We start from the raw sequence: 18,297 nt of genomic DNA, 5'->3' as shown, positions 1-18,297 counted from the left end.
AGGATGAGAGGCAGGGATTCAGGGAATCTAACGCGAACATGTGGGCTAGGCTGACCATAGTCGAAGAGGCTCCTGTCATCGTATAGGGACGTAGAGACATAGTGTAATAATTATTGCAGTAATTTGCAGATGTTGGACCGCAGAAAACAAAGCATATTTAGCTGTTGATCTTTATAGTGACGTCTGCTTTACTATGAATGCTTTCGTATAGCATAACGTTGTTTTTCGCCACATACGGCAAGTTTATATTATTACTATCTACTTTTATATACCGATAAACTACGGCGTACTAGATAATCATGACCTAAAGAAAAGGCATAATAGAATTATTTTTCAAATTACTAACACTGCCAAAAAGTTATGTGTCGCATATCAAGGATCATATCACTGAATTATAAGATCACATATATATTTCGCGTGAAAGATCTGTCTAATTGATTGTTACCTGCTGTGTAGGTCCACTGGAATACGCATTGCGAGCAGGTGATATTTTTAGGGAAGCGCAGCCGAACGTCGAATTCTCCTCTATTGGAATTTTCCACGTAATACCGGTACGGGCTTTCGTTTTGGCGACGGCCTTCTCCAACCACCTAAGTTTGATAAAGTATTTAAGTGAAAATAAACATAGAAAGTTATTTTAAGCAAAAAGGATTAACCGCAATAAATGGAGCTGTGTAAACCTCTCAGAAAGTATGAATATGTAGGGGTTCACGCGTTTTTTTTAGGTTTTCTATCGAAATATATATTATGGTGTGTAATAGACGTTTAATCTACCTATATCGTTCGATGGGTAACATTTCTTGTTCAAGTTCTTGAATGGTAAGACACAAAATGCTTTATTGTCGAATGAGCGCCTTGAAATCAGTGGGACTAAACTGTTCTTCTCATTGAAAATATATGTAGCGCTACTGCCTGAAGTCGTGTGTACCTCTATGGGATGATTTTTCAGACATTCCTCCGTCTCCTTCGCAGGGTTCCCGTTGACCGGACATAGTTTAAACTCGAAATATCCTCGATGGTTGGCTGTCAACTCAACGGTGATGGTTCTCACTTGACCAGCTTGGTACTTGTCAGAAATGATTCCTGTGTAGTATTTTCCTCCCATTTCATTAGGTCTGGGGGTTGGTGAATCGAACGGATCCCCACAAATTCCGCAACGCATTCCATTATTTCGCTGGCGCTGATGTTGAAAATAACGAAAAAATCAATTTTTAAATTTACAGTAGTAATAAACTAACAGCCATGCAATATCTATTCTGTAGCGTGCTTTTTACTAAATATGAAGTCATGCTGCATTCGAAAACACTACGGAAGCTATTAAAAAAAAAAACATAATTTTGCTCAGATATCATGCTTTGTTAACGAATAGTATGAATCTATCACTTCCCAACTCCTGAGATCAACAGATGAAAATTATTCTTCGTTGCGTACCGGTATTCGTAGCTAAATTATCATTATTATCTCAAAAATATGTTCGCTTCCCTCTCGGGTTCACTTCCTGAATCCTTAATAGGTTAATAGTAAACTCTGTGTTACGAGTAAAGACCTTCTTGATTTTCCCATGAGGTACTTCTAAAATTGTTGGTAGGAATTTTTTTGGTATATTAGGTGTTCTGTAGTCCTGATTGCTCAAGGTCATGCTAAAAATCAGACCCTAATAAGCGAAGCCCTTTATTGTAATTATATTGACGCTTATGTGATGCTAATATAACAAATGGGTTTCCGATTGTCCACATACTATTGCCATAATACTAAATGTGCACTAGAAAAACGTTCTACCTCAGAGTAAATACAGATTTTTATCCTCATTTCCTTTATCTTTGTTATATAGATATTTATAAGCAGAATAATATAAATTTAAACCGCCTTTTTGATCTGACGAATAGCTCACATTTTAAATACTCATAGCCTATTTTTGCTTAGTATATGCGGCTGAAAATTTCTCCGGATCTCTGTCAAAACAAACTTAAATTTTGCAAGAAGCCAAAATAATCGACTTACGGTAAAGCCTCCACAAAACAGCTCGTGATCGTTATAGTTTCGTGGGGTCTTAAAGCCAAGTCTCCACATCGAAGAACGCGAGGGTGGGTGGAGGAGGCGGCCATGCCCTGAAACCCACGGCGCGGTTCCTAATAGAGCCAACACGACAGCCACAAAGACCTGACACCAATATCCCATACCTGCAATAATTGCAGAGACTTTAAGAGACTATATCGCTCAAACTAAAAATTTAGTCTAGGCAAATTATATTCCAACCAAATGTTCTATATATAACTATTAGTATGTGAAAAATACCAGTTTGAGGATTATTCTTGAGCATACATTATGTATACAAGCAAGCATTTCTATGTATGTGACAATCGTAGCGAAAATGGCCCTAATGATATCCAAAATTTGCTACGTGCAAGGCGGCTGACAGCGGTAGCAGGGTGGCAGTTGTTTGATAACCAAACGAAGGGACGATAATTAACAGAAGAGGGTGAGTCATCTGCTAGAGCGTCATAGGATAATTTAAACAAAATAGAAAAATACCTAGCTCAGGATAATTTAGGCAAAGTAATAAAATGGCTGCAGCTATCTGATCGAAATGCAAAACCAAAGCGATGAACTTATGGTCGGTAACGTAACGGAATCACCCCCCAACAACCCAATGGATTTACTTAAACGAGACCCTAGAAGAATGCATTGGGCAAACGGTAATGCGATTATAAGAATATCTACAATGAAATATCAGCAACAGCACAGGGTTATGACAAGTAAGTTCGAACTTGCCTTATACACAAATAAAAACTGAAAAAAAATGAACAGTTTGGTAGTTAATGAAACTCTAAAAGCAGACTAATGTTATACATCTGTAGGTACGCAGATGTTGTCACTTGGTGTACCCTCAGATGTTCCCAATATTATAAATGAAAAATGCTTGTACAAAAGACAAGTCGTTTCTAATAGCTGAACGTCAAATTTTTTCTGGGGTAAATTGTTCGCGGACCTAGGGCCAGAAGGGCGCAGGACAATAGGCTTAGATCTGCTTCGAGGATACCGACAAACATTTCGAGAAATAAATGAGCAGATGAGAGCAGGATAACCGATTTGGTCAATTCGTGTGCTTTTGTTACCCATTTCCCTTACAGCATTTCAAGCTTTTCGAATCTCCCTACGAGATTTATGACGCCAAAAAGAATATATTGCCCCGTTTGTGTACATGCCAACTTAGGTAATAGAAACTGACCCAATGTATCTTTGATAATAGTTACATTTACCTATTCGATTTAAAAATGCGGTATAGACAGCGGAACATTTTAAGCGAAAGGATTGCTTACCACATGACATTCTGGCCAGAGACCACACACGATGGTACTATCCACTAGGTTCCGTATTAGATATTAATGCAGCCCCCTGATGCGTACGAAACGTTTGGATATTTACTAGACAGCACTGCTGGGTAGAACGTAAAAGCATTGGATACACTATAGTCTACGAAGGCGTTGTAAACATTTGTTCCATTGCGTAATGCTAATCACTCTCTATATACGAGCGCTTTTCTAGTTCTCGTGTCACCCTTAGAGGTGAGGGCATCACCGTCATAGAAAGCAGCGACAATTCAACGTAAACCTCTTGCCAACCGTGGGAGTCAATAAGTCTATTGTTCATATCCTTTTTTCCTAAAGGATATTCCATATGATTCGTAATATGTTAGCCTTTCTTATTTTTTTTTATAAACTCGAACGTAATTTAAAGAACATTTGGAAGCATTAAGAATATTGGATGTTATTCTGAGTTTATAAGTACATAGTTAAATTAAAAAGAGTATAAAATCCATTAATAAACAGCAATATATCTGTAAAGGACGACCTACTATTCTTGAAGGATCCTGCCTATATGTTGCCCCTTTTTGTTCGGATAAGCATTCGTCTCGAACAGCTAGAACGATCACCTCAATGTGTAATGAGTTCGACGACGTAGGCGATACGTTTGCCAGTCTATGAATCTACTCTTTAGAAGTCTATAAGAAACAGGCCTATAGTATGTTCACACTATTTTACTTGCTCCTTATCCGGTAGCCCTGAGCAGGCTCATTGGCATAGCAAGCATAGTACCGCATTATGGCCTAATTAGATTAAGGCAGGAAAGAAAGCTCGTTTCAGGGAGCGGGTGGGGGAGACTAGTGAACAGCCTTTGATGTCACCATATAGTCTTAAGCAATCACATCGCACAGAACTGCTAGCCATGTTCGGGCCTCACACACAAATACGAGGTAATGCTTGCTCGCGTTAGTGAACATGTTTACTGTAATAGCTTAACCTGAGTAAGTTTTCATTACTTGTACTCTTTGCCTCTATTCGCAAAGCTAATTCGTAGTGTTCCGCTTGCGCTCGTAACTATTTAGGTAAACAGCTTCGACTCTACTTCATCTGTTTACTCCCCGTTGGTAAGTATGGGATTATGATGATGAGGGCTTGAATTCGCTTGAAGAGCTCGAGACTCTCTCAAATATAAATTTAACGGTCCAAGGGTACAAGCCGAATTTGTCTGAAGAAGAACCAAACGGAAAGTACTTTCATGATGAATGTCTTGGGTTTAATTTCGAAGAAGTAGGCTATCTCTCAATGCACTTCCTTGCGACAAAAATTTGCTTCGAAGATATAACATCATGGAAAAGGGTCTCAATTATTACCGGCCGTTATTACAGTGAATTATTTAACAGAAGTTAACCGGTTACTGATTCATTAAAAAAAAAAAAAACAGAAGGCCGTATACAGTAGGTATTAAATTAAATATTACGTAAGTTTCAGATAGGTTGGTCCTTCTGTCTACCACTAACATTGTACGTGCTGCCTAAACTAGATGCATTACCACGTTCGGAAAAAACCTAGGATCTGTTTCGTAATTCTAGTCTTGCATCCTATTTTATATATGCATCGAACACGTTCAGGCAAAAGTATAACGTTCACCTAACTTAACACCGAGCTGTTGACTTTTATTCAAAAGAATAGATATCAACTTGAATCACTTCTCTTTACGCTATAGCTTTCAATCAAAACATTTGTTTGACGTAATTGCAGCGTACATTGATAGAGAAGTCTGCTTGATTTTACCAAGTGCAAGTGTTTTGTACAAAAATGTCGTATGAAACCTGGTCTAAGCGCTACAGACACTATTCTGCACAGAGATCGTCCTTGACCAAGAATCTTTTGTGCAAAAGCCATAACGTTTCTATATTTTCCGAGCTCTGCACAATAAGCATGAGACAGTATTAAAAAAAAAAAAAGAAAAAAAATAATATTAAATGTTTTAGTTAAGCAGAAAGTTCTCGCCCTACTACGAGAGGCTTATGCACTAAGTATAACGCAATGACGCTGAAATTCGTCGTGGTATGCTTGACAGAGGTGTTTAGGATTCGGATAACCTAGACAGCTTGACAATAGGAGAAAAACAGCGGAATTGCTAAAGCTAATTTGATGACAGGTCATAAAACTGTTTGAATTATTTAGTAGATTAGTTGAAAGAGGACTGCCGACGATCTTCAACGAGAAAATTGAAGTAGGACAAAATGGATACCGGCAAACGTGGTAACAGGTAGCGCAGGGCAGGATTATAGGAGTTCAGGCCAAGCAAACCCGAACTCGCTTCAAGTTAGAAGAACGAAGGTCATAAGATCATGTCCAGTGTACATGTTCAAAGTGAAACATATCGAAAAAATTGATCAATAATTAGGTAACTAGCCTACAAACGTTGGACATGCAACAGCTACTTGATCCTAACTTTGTATATATTCCATTCAGAAATCAGGTGAAAATAAAAAAAAGATACACTGAAGTACCTACCTTTCAATCTTTATATAAAATCGATTACTTGAATAGCAAGCTGGTGAGTCTGGTTTGTGTGTATTTAACGCATAAAAGACGTAAGTGCTCTTTAACATTACAGACTGACAAAATCGTACCTAGAGAAATTACGAACGTCAAATTTACGCTTACTCGACTTCTGGGAGCGACGACAAAAGTTCAAACATTGCGATGTTTACTTAACTTAAAGTACAACGACTTAGGTACCGAATTATTTGAATAATGTGAAAACGGTTTGTGTCCAGGGATTTTTCGTAGAACAGGAAAAAGTGAAGTCGGTACTGCTTTATAGACACATTTAAAAAATATACTAGAACGCATTTTGTTGATTTTTTTCGTTTACAAAACAAAGTAGTAATATATTTTTTAACAAACGTTAAACATTGGAGTATTTCTCATTATAATAAGGGCTAGTCTTGATTAATAACGTGATCTGATTCATAAGCACAGGACCATAGATCCTAAAGGAAGTGGAGGTTAGCTAATGCTAGATTGTTGCAGTTTGTGGGATCGACGATAGTCCGTATCCCTAGAAGGGCACACTCTCAATAGTTACGCGCGAACAGCAACGCTTATTGCGTATCTTCATGGGCGACGTGTCGGCAGTGTTACCCATTTTTCGGTGTAATTCGTTAGTCTGTAGGCTTAACTTGAAACATTTGACCAGAAAGGGCCCGACACATCGGGCAGCCACTCTTGGCAACCGTCAAAACTGCATGACTATGTGTATGTTAACCTTGTACTAATGTTCTATCCTATTAACAAGCCATCTACTTTCTACGGCTGATCAAATGAGATAGCTTCAAGTCCATCTGACGCTTTTAATAGAGGATACCTCATTATGGCGACATAGCGGCAGCAATTAGGGTGCATTATTCACTGTTGAGCGCTGTGACCACGAGGCACTTCCAAGAATTCCTAAGATCGAATCAATTGCATATATAGCATCCGCCGGAACAGCAACTATCGGACCTCGGTTCGTTATCTCCGGGTTCCGGCCTTGCCTCCTCACGGCTAATTTCCTTTGTTGCTGTTCTGCCCAGGGCTAAAGGCTCGCCCATGACCTTGCTTTCCAATCGCCTTCATTCACCCATTGCCATTACCAGATACTGTTTCATACGCACAGAACTGCCCAGCTTCGTCTATTAACTAGATAGCAAGCCAGCAGAGCATGAACGGTGGTACTGTTCCTTCGCGAATCCGTAGCTGGCGACGGATCTTTGGCTTGGAACCACTATTACCACCAACGCTAGTCTGCCCTAAACGACAGATCCAGCAGCTTTGGCATTGTCTTAAAACCAAGATGTAGTCTATTTTGACTCACTGATGAGTAGCTTTTGTATGCTCGGTGTCGCTATGTCAGCTTCGATGCGTTGAATGTCAAGCGATGAAAGTCGCATCAACGGCATGCCTTCATTGCAGTAGAGGCAAAAGTCTGATTCATTAAAGATTGCGCGGAACGGTCCCATTGCGGCTGGGCGAAGTGTATATCATACGAAGGAGTAATCCGAAGAAACTTTTTTGCCTAAATGACTGCATGCGTGTCGACAGGGCCTGGGCAAACAGGATTAGCGCGGCATGAGATACGTGGAGATATGGACGAGAAACAACGCCGACTTCTTTCAAGTAAAATCTACATGTGAAGAACGTTAATAGTAGTAGTTTGCCTTGGATAAACTTTGCTAGATGGGCATATGGAAAGTTTAGCATACACTTTCCACAAACGCTGGACACTGATTGATACACGCTTGGAAAAGCTGTTTTCTGCTTACGAGTAATGACGACGATAGAAAAAAAAAATTAGAAAATCATACTTCTTCTTTAATCTTTGAGCTTTTATTTGATCAGTTTGATCAAGAATAGCATCGACTTCTATGAGCATAGGCTCTCTGAAGGGCAAAACCCAGTCAATGAACTTTGGTAGTTGGCTGGCCAACTTCCTAGAACTGCAGCCAGCGTGCAGCTTTTGTCAGACACCTATAGGACTTCTTGGTGCATTGTTGGGTATCAAGTGGCGTTTCCATGATGCTCTGGCTGCGATGTGTGTGCCTACTAATTATAAGGACATGTTACCTCTTCTAGGCTAGACTGAACGTGAAAACTCGAGGCAGGAAGTGGAATGTAGCCATGGTGTACATTGCTATATTGGAAAGCTTCTCCCTGACCCGCAACCGTTGAGGTACGATTATAGGCGACCAGTGAGAACACCTACCGGAGGTTTTGCAAACGTTTCAAAAGCGTCATTGGTTCAGCTAAATTGCCTCCCTTTTTATGGGTTTGATAACTTATCGGAGAATGGTACGGCAAGAAACGCAAACCCTTAATCCAAAATTTCGACAGGATATCCAAAGGTTAAATATTTTTGTTAGAACACTTACTGGAGACGTACGCGGAGAACTCTAAACGAATATATACACGTTTGGAGCTCAAAAAGAAAGCCATATTTCATCATATATATATATATATATATATATATATGATCTATCATCATTAGTATATAATTCGCCAGACCTGCTCAAGGCGTCAAAATCATCTGTTTAAACTTGACAGCGATCTGAACCAATTGACCTCTATGTTTACAGCTGATTTTTGTTTTGCATGTCCCAAAGGAGTCGCATAAAATGAATACTGAGCAAAAGAGGCAAGTTGAGGACAGAACGGAATTATGAGGGGCCCCTTAGTGATTCGAATTAAATGTATAAACTATTGTGAATAATTGATACCTTATATAATATATTACATAATAGGTCTGAGCTACGTAGCCTATTATAGAAATCTTGTGATTAAGCTTGACCCCTAAGTGCATCCCATTTGAATGTAAGTCTTCGCTTAGTGTCGTATTGTCGTTAACCGTTATCCCTTCATATCTTGCCAATGCATTTACCACTACTAGCTCATATGGCAATCTGATTTGAATACTGAACTAGCAGATCGCTTTGCGTTGAAGATATTTCTATTGTACAGCCTGAGCTTTCAGCGCTGGAACACCGTTGCCTTTTGTACCGTCTTCTTGAAGATCCGCAGCATTCGAAGTTAATAGTAATGAGTAACGTTTAATCCACCGAGCTGCCACTGCCAAAAAAATCGCAAAAGACGCAAAGCAAATCGCGCCTTTGCTTCTGCTGTCTTTGATTTTATTAGTTACGCTCTCTGGGTATAATCTCAAATTAACCTCGACATTATAAGCGTAAGCAACGTCTTCCCTGAATTTCTAATTTTGTTACAAATAATTTTGATTGCATTTTAAAGAAATTTTTATACTAACGCTATTTTTCTTCTTGTGGTATTTTATCTTGTGACGCTTTCTCGTACCACCAGCGTATATTTCATCTACACGATCAGTAGCTATTGTTAAGCTTCCTTATAATGTTCTTATTCTGCTCTTAGCTTCAGCTTATCTCCAAAATGGATTTTACAGGTAACCGTTTACTTAGAAGGCCGCTGCTACTTAGCTGCCAGGAAAAAAACGCTTTACAACACTAAAATAAATTGATTAGGCCTGAATTTAGCCTAGTTTTTATGGCTCAACATCTGTCGTGTTCTGGTCGTTAACACCAGGTGGCGTGAGGTCCATCGACAGGTACGAACCATTCCATTTGGGAAATACTCAAACGTCCCATATGTAAATTCATAAAATTAAAAAAAAAACAGATGAAATATACATGTCTAGTCTGTTCGTTGTGTTTGTATGTAACTTGTTTCTCATTGGAAACCCTGCATAACCGTTCTACATGCTAATATCGTTCGCATATAAATAAAGGTATGCATACCTTTATTACAGTGCTTTATGTTGTTTATTTTATACGTACAAAAAAGGCATATTTAACCTTATGCATAAGGCTAAATATGCCTTTTTTTGTACGTATAAAAAATACGTATTCAATTAATTTAATTGATCATGCTTTTTTCCGGATAACTGTTTCCGGATGTGAGTGAAGCACACCGTCCATAGCGGCATTTGATCATTATCATCTTATATGGCCACTCGTTTTCGTTCTCGTCATTTTGCCATTGATAACACACACGAAATTCGAATCGTTCGTTAATTTGACAGTCACAGATGATCCGTTACATCTCCCAGAAAAAAAAATTGTCTAAGTTCAGCAGACGCCAAGAGACGGTCAGTGGACTCGTCGATTTTTATCGCGGCTTCGCGCTTTGGTGCTGCCAGTGAGAATACATTATTTCTATCGACCGTTGCTTCCGAAAGCAGCAGAGCTCCGAAACGGATCAGCATCTCGTACGAACGAACAATACCCGTTGCATGACAACCACGATCGGATGATGTAGCATGACGATGTTTGACAGTATTCTGGTTATAGCCAATATCTGTGATGATTTTTGCGTTTTTTTTTCTTATTATTGAGACGTCGCTATGTGCGCCATCATTGCATGCCATTGCTACTCTCATTTCTATAGCTTTAAGTTAGGATTTTACCTCGACAGGTGCCGTCAACAGATAAAACAATATTAGAGAGTAAATTTTCTGCTAAACTTCCCATTGCAGTATAATTTACAAAAATGTACGCTGAAACTATTACCTCTAAATCGAATGTATTGTTGACATTTTCTTTGGATATCAAGTTTTTATTTTGTTAGTCTGATATCTATTGTACAACTAGTTTCATTAGTTCAGCTTGAATACTCTAGGTACAGAGCTGAAGGTTTGATATGAAATATCCTCTCTCGCAGTAAATTAATATAGGTATATAGAAGGCTCTCTTAGTCGCAGACGCAGAGACATATTACAGTATCTTTATGAAGTCTCAGTAAACACAGATGAAAATAACTCATTCTTCGACTGTCACTACCGTTAAGAATGACACACTTCACCGAATGCGGCTTCTTTTTCGCTTTCTCCAGAAACGTCTGTAGGTCGGTATGATTCATGTGGTGAAGTAAGAAAACAGGTAAAATATCAGCAGGAGAAAACGTCCAAGGAGATGGAGGGGGGCAGGGGAGACCATCGAACATATAGTACGTGTCTTGCTCCGAGTGCTCAGTCACTCCGCTCATTCCAGTCACTTGTTCGCGTCATCAAGCTGATGCGTGGGTCAGTGCTAACCACTTGTCCGTATTCTTTCTTATCTCTCGCATTGTCGTTACGTCCAAACGATTCGGGTCATTTCAGCTTTGTCCGATAAATCCGCCGACCCGCAGCCACGCTTCAGCTCAACGTTGTTTTCGAATAACTCCAACGCTGTTTGGGTACATCTCGCACCGTCATCAATGATCCCAAAACACGCTATGCCGTATGTGTGGTCATTTCAATCGCGTTGCATTACGGCGTGTTGTCGTCAGCCGCACTGCCGTTATCTAGTTTGGTCAGTTCAAAGTAGCAAACGAGAGAAACATAGACGTACGTTTAAGTGGGAGCAGAAAAGGACACCAAGAGCGCCCGATGGTATTTAGTCCAATAATTTTACGCGCACTTCTGCTAACTGTTCTGCTATTTCTAATTAGTGCCATCGTGTCCAAAAAGAATGATATATATACTGGCCGGCATTGCGTTATGCATATACCCCATATTGGCCGTCCACTGCTTCGGCAGCAGCAGCAGCAGCGACGGCTAAAACAATTGAAACAAGGTCACGAGTTAGACCTGCCTCAACTCGAACTGCAATGTTTTTCTATTTGAAGTGATTGACGCGATCATTTCAGCAGCAACAGGCGCAACCAACAGAGCTGCAACCAACTACGTTGTTTTCTTAAGTAAGTTACGTATCGCACCATGAATTTTTATATAATGATATAGCATACGTTCGATTAGAGCAAATCCTATGTGCTGGTTTCTGTCGTTACACGCAGAGCCGGTTGTAGTCTGTTCAGTGATACCCCATCATTTTAGTAGCCCATGCTACTATACCAATGACCCTATTCGATAACTCGAGCGAAAATTGGCTAAAGGTGAGCGAAAGAAAAAAAAAAACTAGATTATGAAACTTTACTTTTTTTCATCTAAAAATAAAAAACAATAATGCAGTTGTGAGTCATCCGGTGTTCCCGTGATTCCTCAGAGACCTCTAAAATGAGAGGCCAACCATAGTCGTAATGGCATGTTCCAGATTCCCCGAACAATCGATGGATGAAACATATTGCCGTAATCAAGTGAACGCTAAAATCGTTCTCTATATTACGATCTTGAATGACAAAATTGTTTTTACTATGAGAAGAACAAATACGGTCTCCGTGATCCGCGATAAATGCGGTTTATAAAATAGGTTACAACTTGGACAGTTGAACGGAAGCGTATGCTACGATAGCCAAGCGAGTACTCCATAAAACAAGAAGCGTCAGATAGCTATCTGCGGAGAGCAGGAGTTTGATCATTGGATACAAGCTGATTTACTCATAACGTCGTGAAAGATTTCATTTTTACGGACATAATAATGACAACGCCGGCTTGTTCCGATTTAGATAATTTTCTTCCCCAGATAAAAAAAAAGACTAGTGAAGGAGCTCTTAATCGAATTAATGGCGTCCACAAAAGCGGCCAAACCTATCGCCGCTAACGATAACGATACTGATAACTCAAAAAAAATTCGGCGAAGTAAACTTCCTAGAGAATATGATGTTTTTGTAAATATTAAGCTGCTAGGAACAGAAACTGTGCGTGGAGCATACGTATAGATGGTAATCCCTTCATGACCAACCCAGACTATTCGATTAGATATATTGATGAAAAAATCTCAACAAATTATGTATTTTTTAGACAAAGTCTTCCGTGTGGAAAATTCGTGTCTTCCGCGTAATTCTGTATACTGCACTGATATATAAAAAATTATACCAGACCATTTTCAAACAATAGGTTTGTGACAACATCACGATCTATCAATTAAAGATTTTTTATTGAATAAAGGCTTAGTTCTATGGTTGAGACCAATTAATATATCAAAATAATAAAATTAACGTTCTGACCACATATATGCAGGACTACTACGCAAACTAAGTACGGGCGGAAGCGAAGAACCAACGTATAATCTCAAAATTAGACGTTGAATGAAGCAATTTTTCTGACTAAATACCTTGGTTTTTGCTTGCACAAATAATCCTCACACGAGTCTTACCGACCGTCTGTTTGTGACCGTTATATCGCGAAGAGTGTTGACACGGATATCAAAGACCAAGAGTCACAAGAATGGCAGCTCTAACAACAATATAAATATAGAAGAATAGCGGTCCATTTCTTACTAATTTCTGTGCGGCGAGAAGACGTCTTTCTGTATGTTCTCATGAGTTCTTAATGCTGAATATATAAGCAGTCTTCGAAGACGCGTATTTTAGTCCTGACCGCATGGTCGCTTTTATTAGCGTCTAAGATCTGGCCTTATCTACTATAATCTGTTTTTCTTTGCATTATTATTATTATTTAGATGGTAAAAGAAACAGATGTGGAATACAGCTTTTACGAATAGAAAATCGGTTACTACTTGCCTAGTTATCAAAACACAGTCAAAACGCGCATGATCTCTCAGTAAAGATGGCCGATGGCACCCGAACTACACGTTTTCCAAATCTCAACCAAATTAAGTCAATAATAATAATAATAATATAGTGTTTAATCGAGATGTAGAGCAAGTATTTTTTTACGATTTGCCATTAACCCAGAAACCCATGCTTGTGCTAGTCTACACCATATCCCACATAGGTGCTCCAAAATTTACTCCATGCTAAACTCATACAAGTAACATGTTATGCGCCATTAGTATCAACACAAATCTTATAATGTTACGCAGTACTCTATGCACATATTTTGATGCACAGAAAAAGCAGTATCCACAATTTTTCTAGCGTGTACCAATGACTATTGACGGTCCGCTCTCAGCTTCGAAATAGCCTATATATCCGTACGCCGGTCAACAAGTTCATAACACAACTATAATCAGCTGTGTTTTTGAAGCATTACTTTAAACCATTGGCCCGTGTTGTGTTATTCACGTCTGACCATCTTTTTCTATCTCATTCCATCGTCGGCCATCTGAAAGAGCTCATTTGCGCACCACGGCTTGCCGTTCGGACCGGTTCGTTTCTAGCGAAAACAGCTGGCCCGATCGCCCCCCAGCCGTCGCGTCCTTTTCGCCAGCTTCGATGGTATCGAGGTCAAGCCTTGCTTTAATACTACCAGCACATCAGTACCAACCAGTCCGACGCGATACGTGCATCACAATAGCGTTTGTGGCATACTAAAATGCGCAGGTTACCACGTGCTTGCCGCAGTAGAAATGGCTGTTATCGTGACAAATTTACTCCCAGCGACTGGACTGGGGATGGAATAGCGTCAATGGATAAATATGTATGTCTATTTTATTACTACTAACAAACATACTTTTACTATTCGAGCTGGCAAGTTATCCATCAATTACTCGAGTAATGATTGTAGAGTTGAGATTGATGGCGGCTTGCTTGTCAGGTGTTTTCTCATGGTGGTAGTTAAGGAAATGGACTGCAGACAATAGTACTCTTCACGGAATGGAAACCTTGAACCTGGAAACCGACTTATGGTAGAACGAAACCATTAACAACGCCTATATAACGACCTCAAACTTGTTTGGCGTATAGCTCTTTTGGATACGGTAAGCTTCTAAATAGTAACATGTCGAACGAACTACAATTATAAACTCTAACAGAGTAGAACTGTATTGAAATGGAAGCTTCCCGACTCTAAATGCAAGCTTCAGTTTTCAGAACAAAATATGCCAACGTACTCTAGCTTTTTTTTGTCTTAGAATTAACACTACGCTTCAATATTATCATTTGCTTCTATTTTAATTAATCATTGGTAAAGCTAGGCCATGGAGGTGATCGGAACAAAAATAGGTCATAATTAGATCATGATAAAAGCGGTAAATTATTCAGATTTAGAAGTAATCAGAAAGCTTCCGTCGAACCCTCGACAAGAAGCCTGCGGGGGAATTTTTTGTCGGTGCACTTTCTGTAGGTCACAGCCGGTGGCGGAACATTAGCGCTAAAGGCCTAGTTTGTAATTATTAATAAAACACGCTGCCAATAAGGACCCGGTTTTGCTGTCTTCAATCACCTATTGGCATCTATGCGCCATATAACAGTTATAGCTCTTTAAATATATACACGCAGTAGTTTGTTGTCGTTATTTGATTATCCTTATTATCTTCACTTTCCTAACATATTAATACAATCCCTTGCTCTATTCTAACTTAGTTTAAAGTACTTAAACTTTAAAGGCTTTATGGTTAACTTATTTAGCACACAACGGACTTTCCAAATACCCAAAACATTTTCCCGGTTTCAAAATCGGTTCCAAATCTGATCTTCCACATGAATTAACATATCAATGAAAACAAGTATACTATTGTTATTATAATCGTTCTTTTTTTTGATTCAGTCAAATCAATTTAACGCATAATCGACACAGATGTTATCTATATATTATTAGATCTTCTTCGAATGCTTTCCGACAGAAAGCACATTCTATAACCCGAAATCTGTGTTTTCCGGGTTAGTGGAGATCCAGCGCATATGACGCATGTGGAGAATGGTATAGAACATAAGTGTTTATCGTATGAATGCACAGATCCGTACGTAAGTAACAACTAGTGCATGCCAACGATCAGACGGCACAGATTACTGACGTTGGCCAGATCTTGCCTTCTGATCCGAATGCATGGACCCACTTCCGTGCCGTAGTCTACGGTCGACCGTTACTTCCTACGTCGAGCGTAACGGTACTGCCAACATTACATGTGAACCGGATGTTTGGGTGAGCGATGAAAATGAGAGTCCTGGTAACCGGCGGAGAATTATGTAACCCGTGTATAATGCATGTCAAATCGATCACAGTGAGTTTTTATTAAGTAGCTAAAAATTATTCAAGGAAGTTTAGTGAAAAGTTAGCACTAATTGATGAAGTAGCTGTATGAAATTACATGTGATCAACTAATAGTACTTTCTCCAAGGAAAAGATCGAAAAATTTCAGGAGCAACTTGGCAACACTCGCTTATGTGTTTAGCAATATAGTTTAACTACCATCGATAGTTTTCCAATTTGTATAAAAGCCTAATTGGCCCTACCTTGAATTCGCCTCAAACGGAAACTGTTGCTCTGTGAAAGGTCAAGATCGTTGCGCAGACGCTTGCGCCCATGCTACGCCATAACCGGCAAAGTAAGATGGTCCCGTCAGAAAAAGTTAACTCCTGCTCTTTGTATGATCGTCCTGGTTAACGGGTGCGTAGATTGTATAGGATATAAGAGAAAAGAAAGAAGAAGTATCAAGCCGGTTTTTTTTTCATATGGTTATCACCAACAGTTATTGCGAGAGTGGCTATGTATGCAGTTTTGTGGAATATTAAGAAAAGATTCCGTCTCGTTTGTTCCTACATGCTCATTGCCACCAGCGAGCGTGGGATGCGTCCATTTTGTTCACTCAGGCGAAATACCCCAGGGGGGCAATGGCCGTACAGGTGAGCCAGTGATGGCTGTGTCACAGTCATCGTTGACGCACCTATTCATCAGTTAACGTGATGCATTGTTTCTTGTTTTAGGTCATTAAAGGAAGGCAGTGACTACTCAAAGGGTGCCTATGCTATTGCTTAAATGCAATTGGTGCGCAGGGAAGCAAGTCTAGCGGAATGTGTCCTAAAACAAGCAACCTATTCCTATGAGTATACAACTATATATGCTAGTACGTCTAACATAGAAGCTCTGTCCGTTTTCCCAAGCTACTTGCAGAAATTCAATTACAAAATGTCGTTTCGCTAACCTGTAGTGAATTGGTGGAAATCATTCGCCCTAGAACGTACGCGATTTTTGATGACCCATAATTTAACGAAACGCCATAATCGACCGGAGGATTTTAGATATACATATATATATATATATATATAACTTTTTAAGACATGCGCAATTATCGTTAAATACAGGTTGAACACATGTATCGTTGATAGATCGTATCATACAGAAGATTACTAAACGAACAGCTTACCAATTAAAGCTTACACGGAAACCTTCTCTGCGATGGAAAAAACTTTTAGAATAGAATTTATTAGATAAGTGGATATGAGAGGTGAGTAAAGAAGCATTGAATTTAGTATTGAGTGGCGTTTTTGCCCACATATATTCTCATATAAATAGTAAATAAAATTTAATCAAGCTTGATCACACACTATGCGCCCTATTTTTTTCGCTTTACGGGATTGTTTCATAAATGTTAAACCACTAAATTTTTGCTATTTGCCAAGCGCCCATGCGTTTTTCTGGCTATACCAGAAATTTTGTAAGCCTATTCATTCTGATTGTGGTACGTAACGCCTAAACGACACTGCTCGGTGTGAGTCTACGCTCTTTGAGGTCACTTAGAACCATGGCTTTTCGAATAAAAAAAGTAATCAGTTTAATAAGTAGAATATTTGTATTTGGTATGACGCGGTTCTGACCTTTAACAAGGTGTTATTTAGGAAAAGCACTAACATAGACATCGTATTTATTCCCTTAATTCCAAAACATATGCACAAATAATAGTTACAGGCTTTAGCTATATGGTCGTTCTTCCTAGGTGATCCTAACTCCGTCTTGGCAAAAAAATTAAATGCGATTTCCTACAAAATTACATTGCCTCTATCAGGTTTCACCTTATGTGCTGAATGTCACGGCCGGGCTTGGACATATGACCCTCAACTTCCTTAGCTAGCAACAAAAGGGTAACCTCCTAAGCCACCCTGATGCCATTCTAAAATTTCTTATAAACTCCAAAGCCAATAAATACCGATACCAATTACCTAACGGCCTAGTAAGCTGGATCCTTGTCGGGTACAAGACTGGGGTACTCACCACTGCCTTAAGAGCTACAGAAGTCCAATGATTGTTCCTCTTGTCCTTCGTAGAACGACCGTAATCTTCCCTCAGTTGCAAGGAACACGAAAAGACACAAACTGTTTGATTCGAGTCCCTAGTTTTTTGTGCATGTGCCCACGCGCACAAAACTTTAATGATAAAATCGTGTAATCGGTATTGGTCAATCACTTTCGTCACTTTCGCAGAATGTTACATTCGTATTTACGCACGTTACGTTAGCAAAGTTACACAAGGCAACGAAGGTCCTTAAGTCAGTTCATATATCGATTTATAAATTGGGATTTACACTTCTTAATAATAGTAGTATTTAAGCATCTTGCACGGACTCCTGTCTTAAGTTTCATTGTAATAGCATCTGGACTATTAAAATTGCGTCGATTTTTAGTCACACATAAGTGTGATCCGTTAAGCTTTCGTATAGCAAAATCTGTGCGTATTACGTCTATTTCATATTATTACTCATACTGCTGCGTCTGTTGAGAGCGGCAGCGAACTGCAGTGGCAGGCGATCGCATCTATCGCGCGGAGTCACTGTCACAGGCGGACTTTTCTTCCGGCGTGGCCCTTCCGCTCGACTGATGAGCGTCCACTACGATATAGGCTTGACGATCTATACCGCCATCT

General features: G+C 39.4%; 1 protein-coding gene across 2 annotated transcripts; it reads right to left on the bottom strand.

Annotated features, from left to right (window-relative positions):
- Positions 1-282: 282 nt before the first annotated feature.
- Positions 283-17,960, bottom strand: LOC111270163 (uncharacterized). 2 transcript variants are annotated; one of them, XM_086972407.1, is made up of 4 exons: positions 17,650-17,960; positions 2,002-2,180; positions 929-1,180; positions 283-590 (listed from the first exon to the last, which is right to left on the bottom strand). In XM_086972407.1, the coding sequence occupies exons 2-4, from the start codon at positions 2,176-2,178 to the stop codon at positions 393-395; spliced, it is 627 nt and encodes a 208-aa protein (XP_086828533.1). In that variant the 5' UTR covers positions 2,179-2,180; positions 17,650-17,960; the 3' UTR covers positions 283-392. The 2 variants fall into 2 exon arrangements, with proteins under 2 accessions (XP_086828533.1, XP_022705967.1); XM_022850232.2 differs by lacking the exon at positions 17,650-17,960 and adding an exon at positions 3,321-3,492 and having other exon boundaries at positions 284-590.
- Positions 17,961-18,297: the final 337 nt, after the last annotated feature.

The sequence above is a fragment of the Varroa jacobsoni genome, unplaced genomic scaffold (genome assembly GCF_002532875.2).
Source record: "Varroa jacobsoni isolate VJ856 unplaced genomic scaffold, vjacob_1.0 scaffold_156, whole genome shotgun sequence".
NCBI classification, from domain to species: domain Eukaryota; kingdom Metazoa; phylum Arthropoda; class Arachnida; order Mesostigmata; family Varroidae; genus Varroa; species Varroa jacobsoni.
This window is presented reverse-complemented; position numbering and strand designations above follow the sequence as displayed.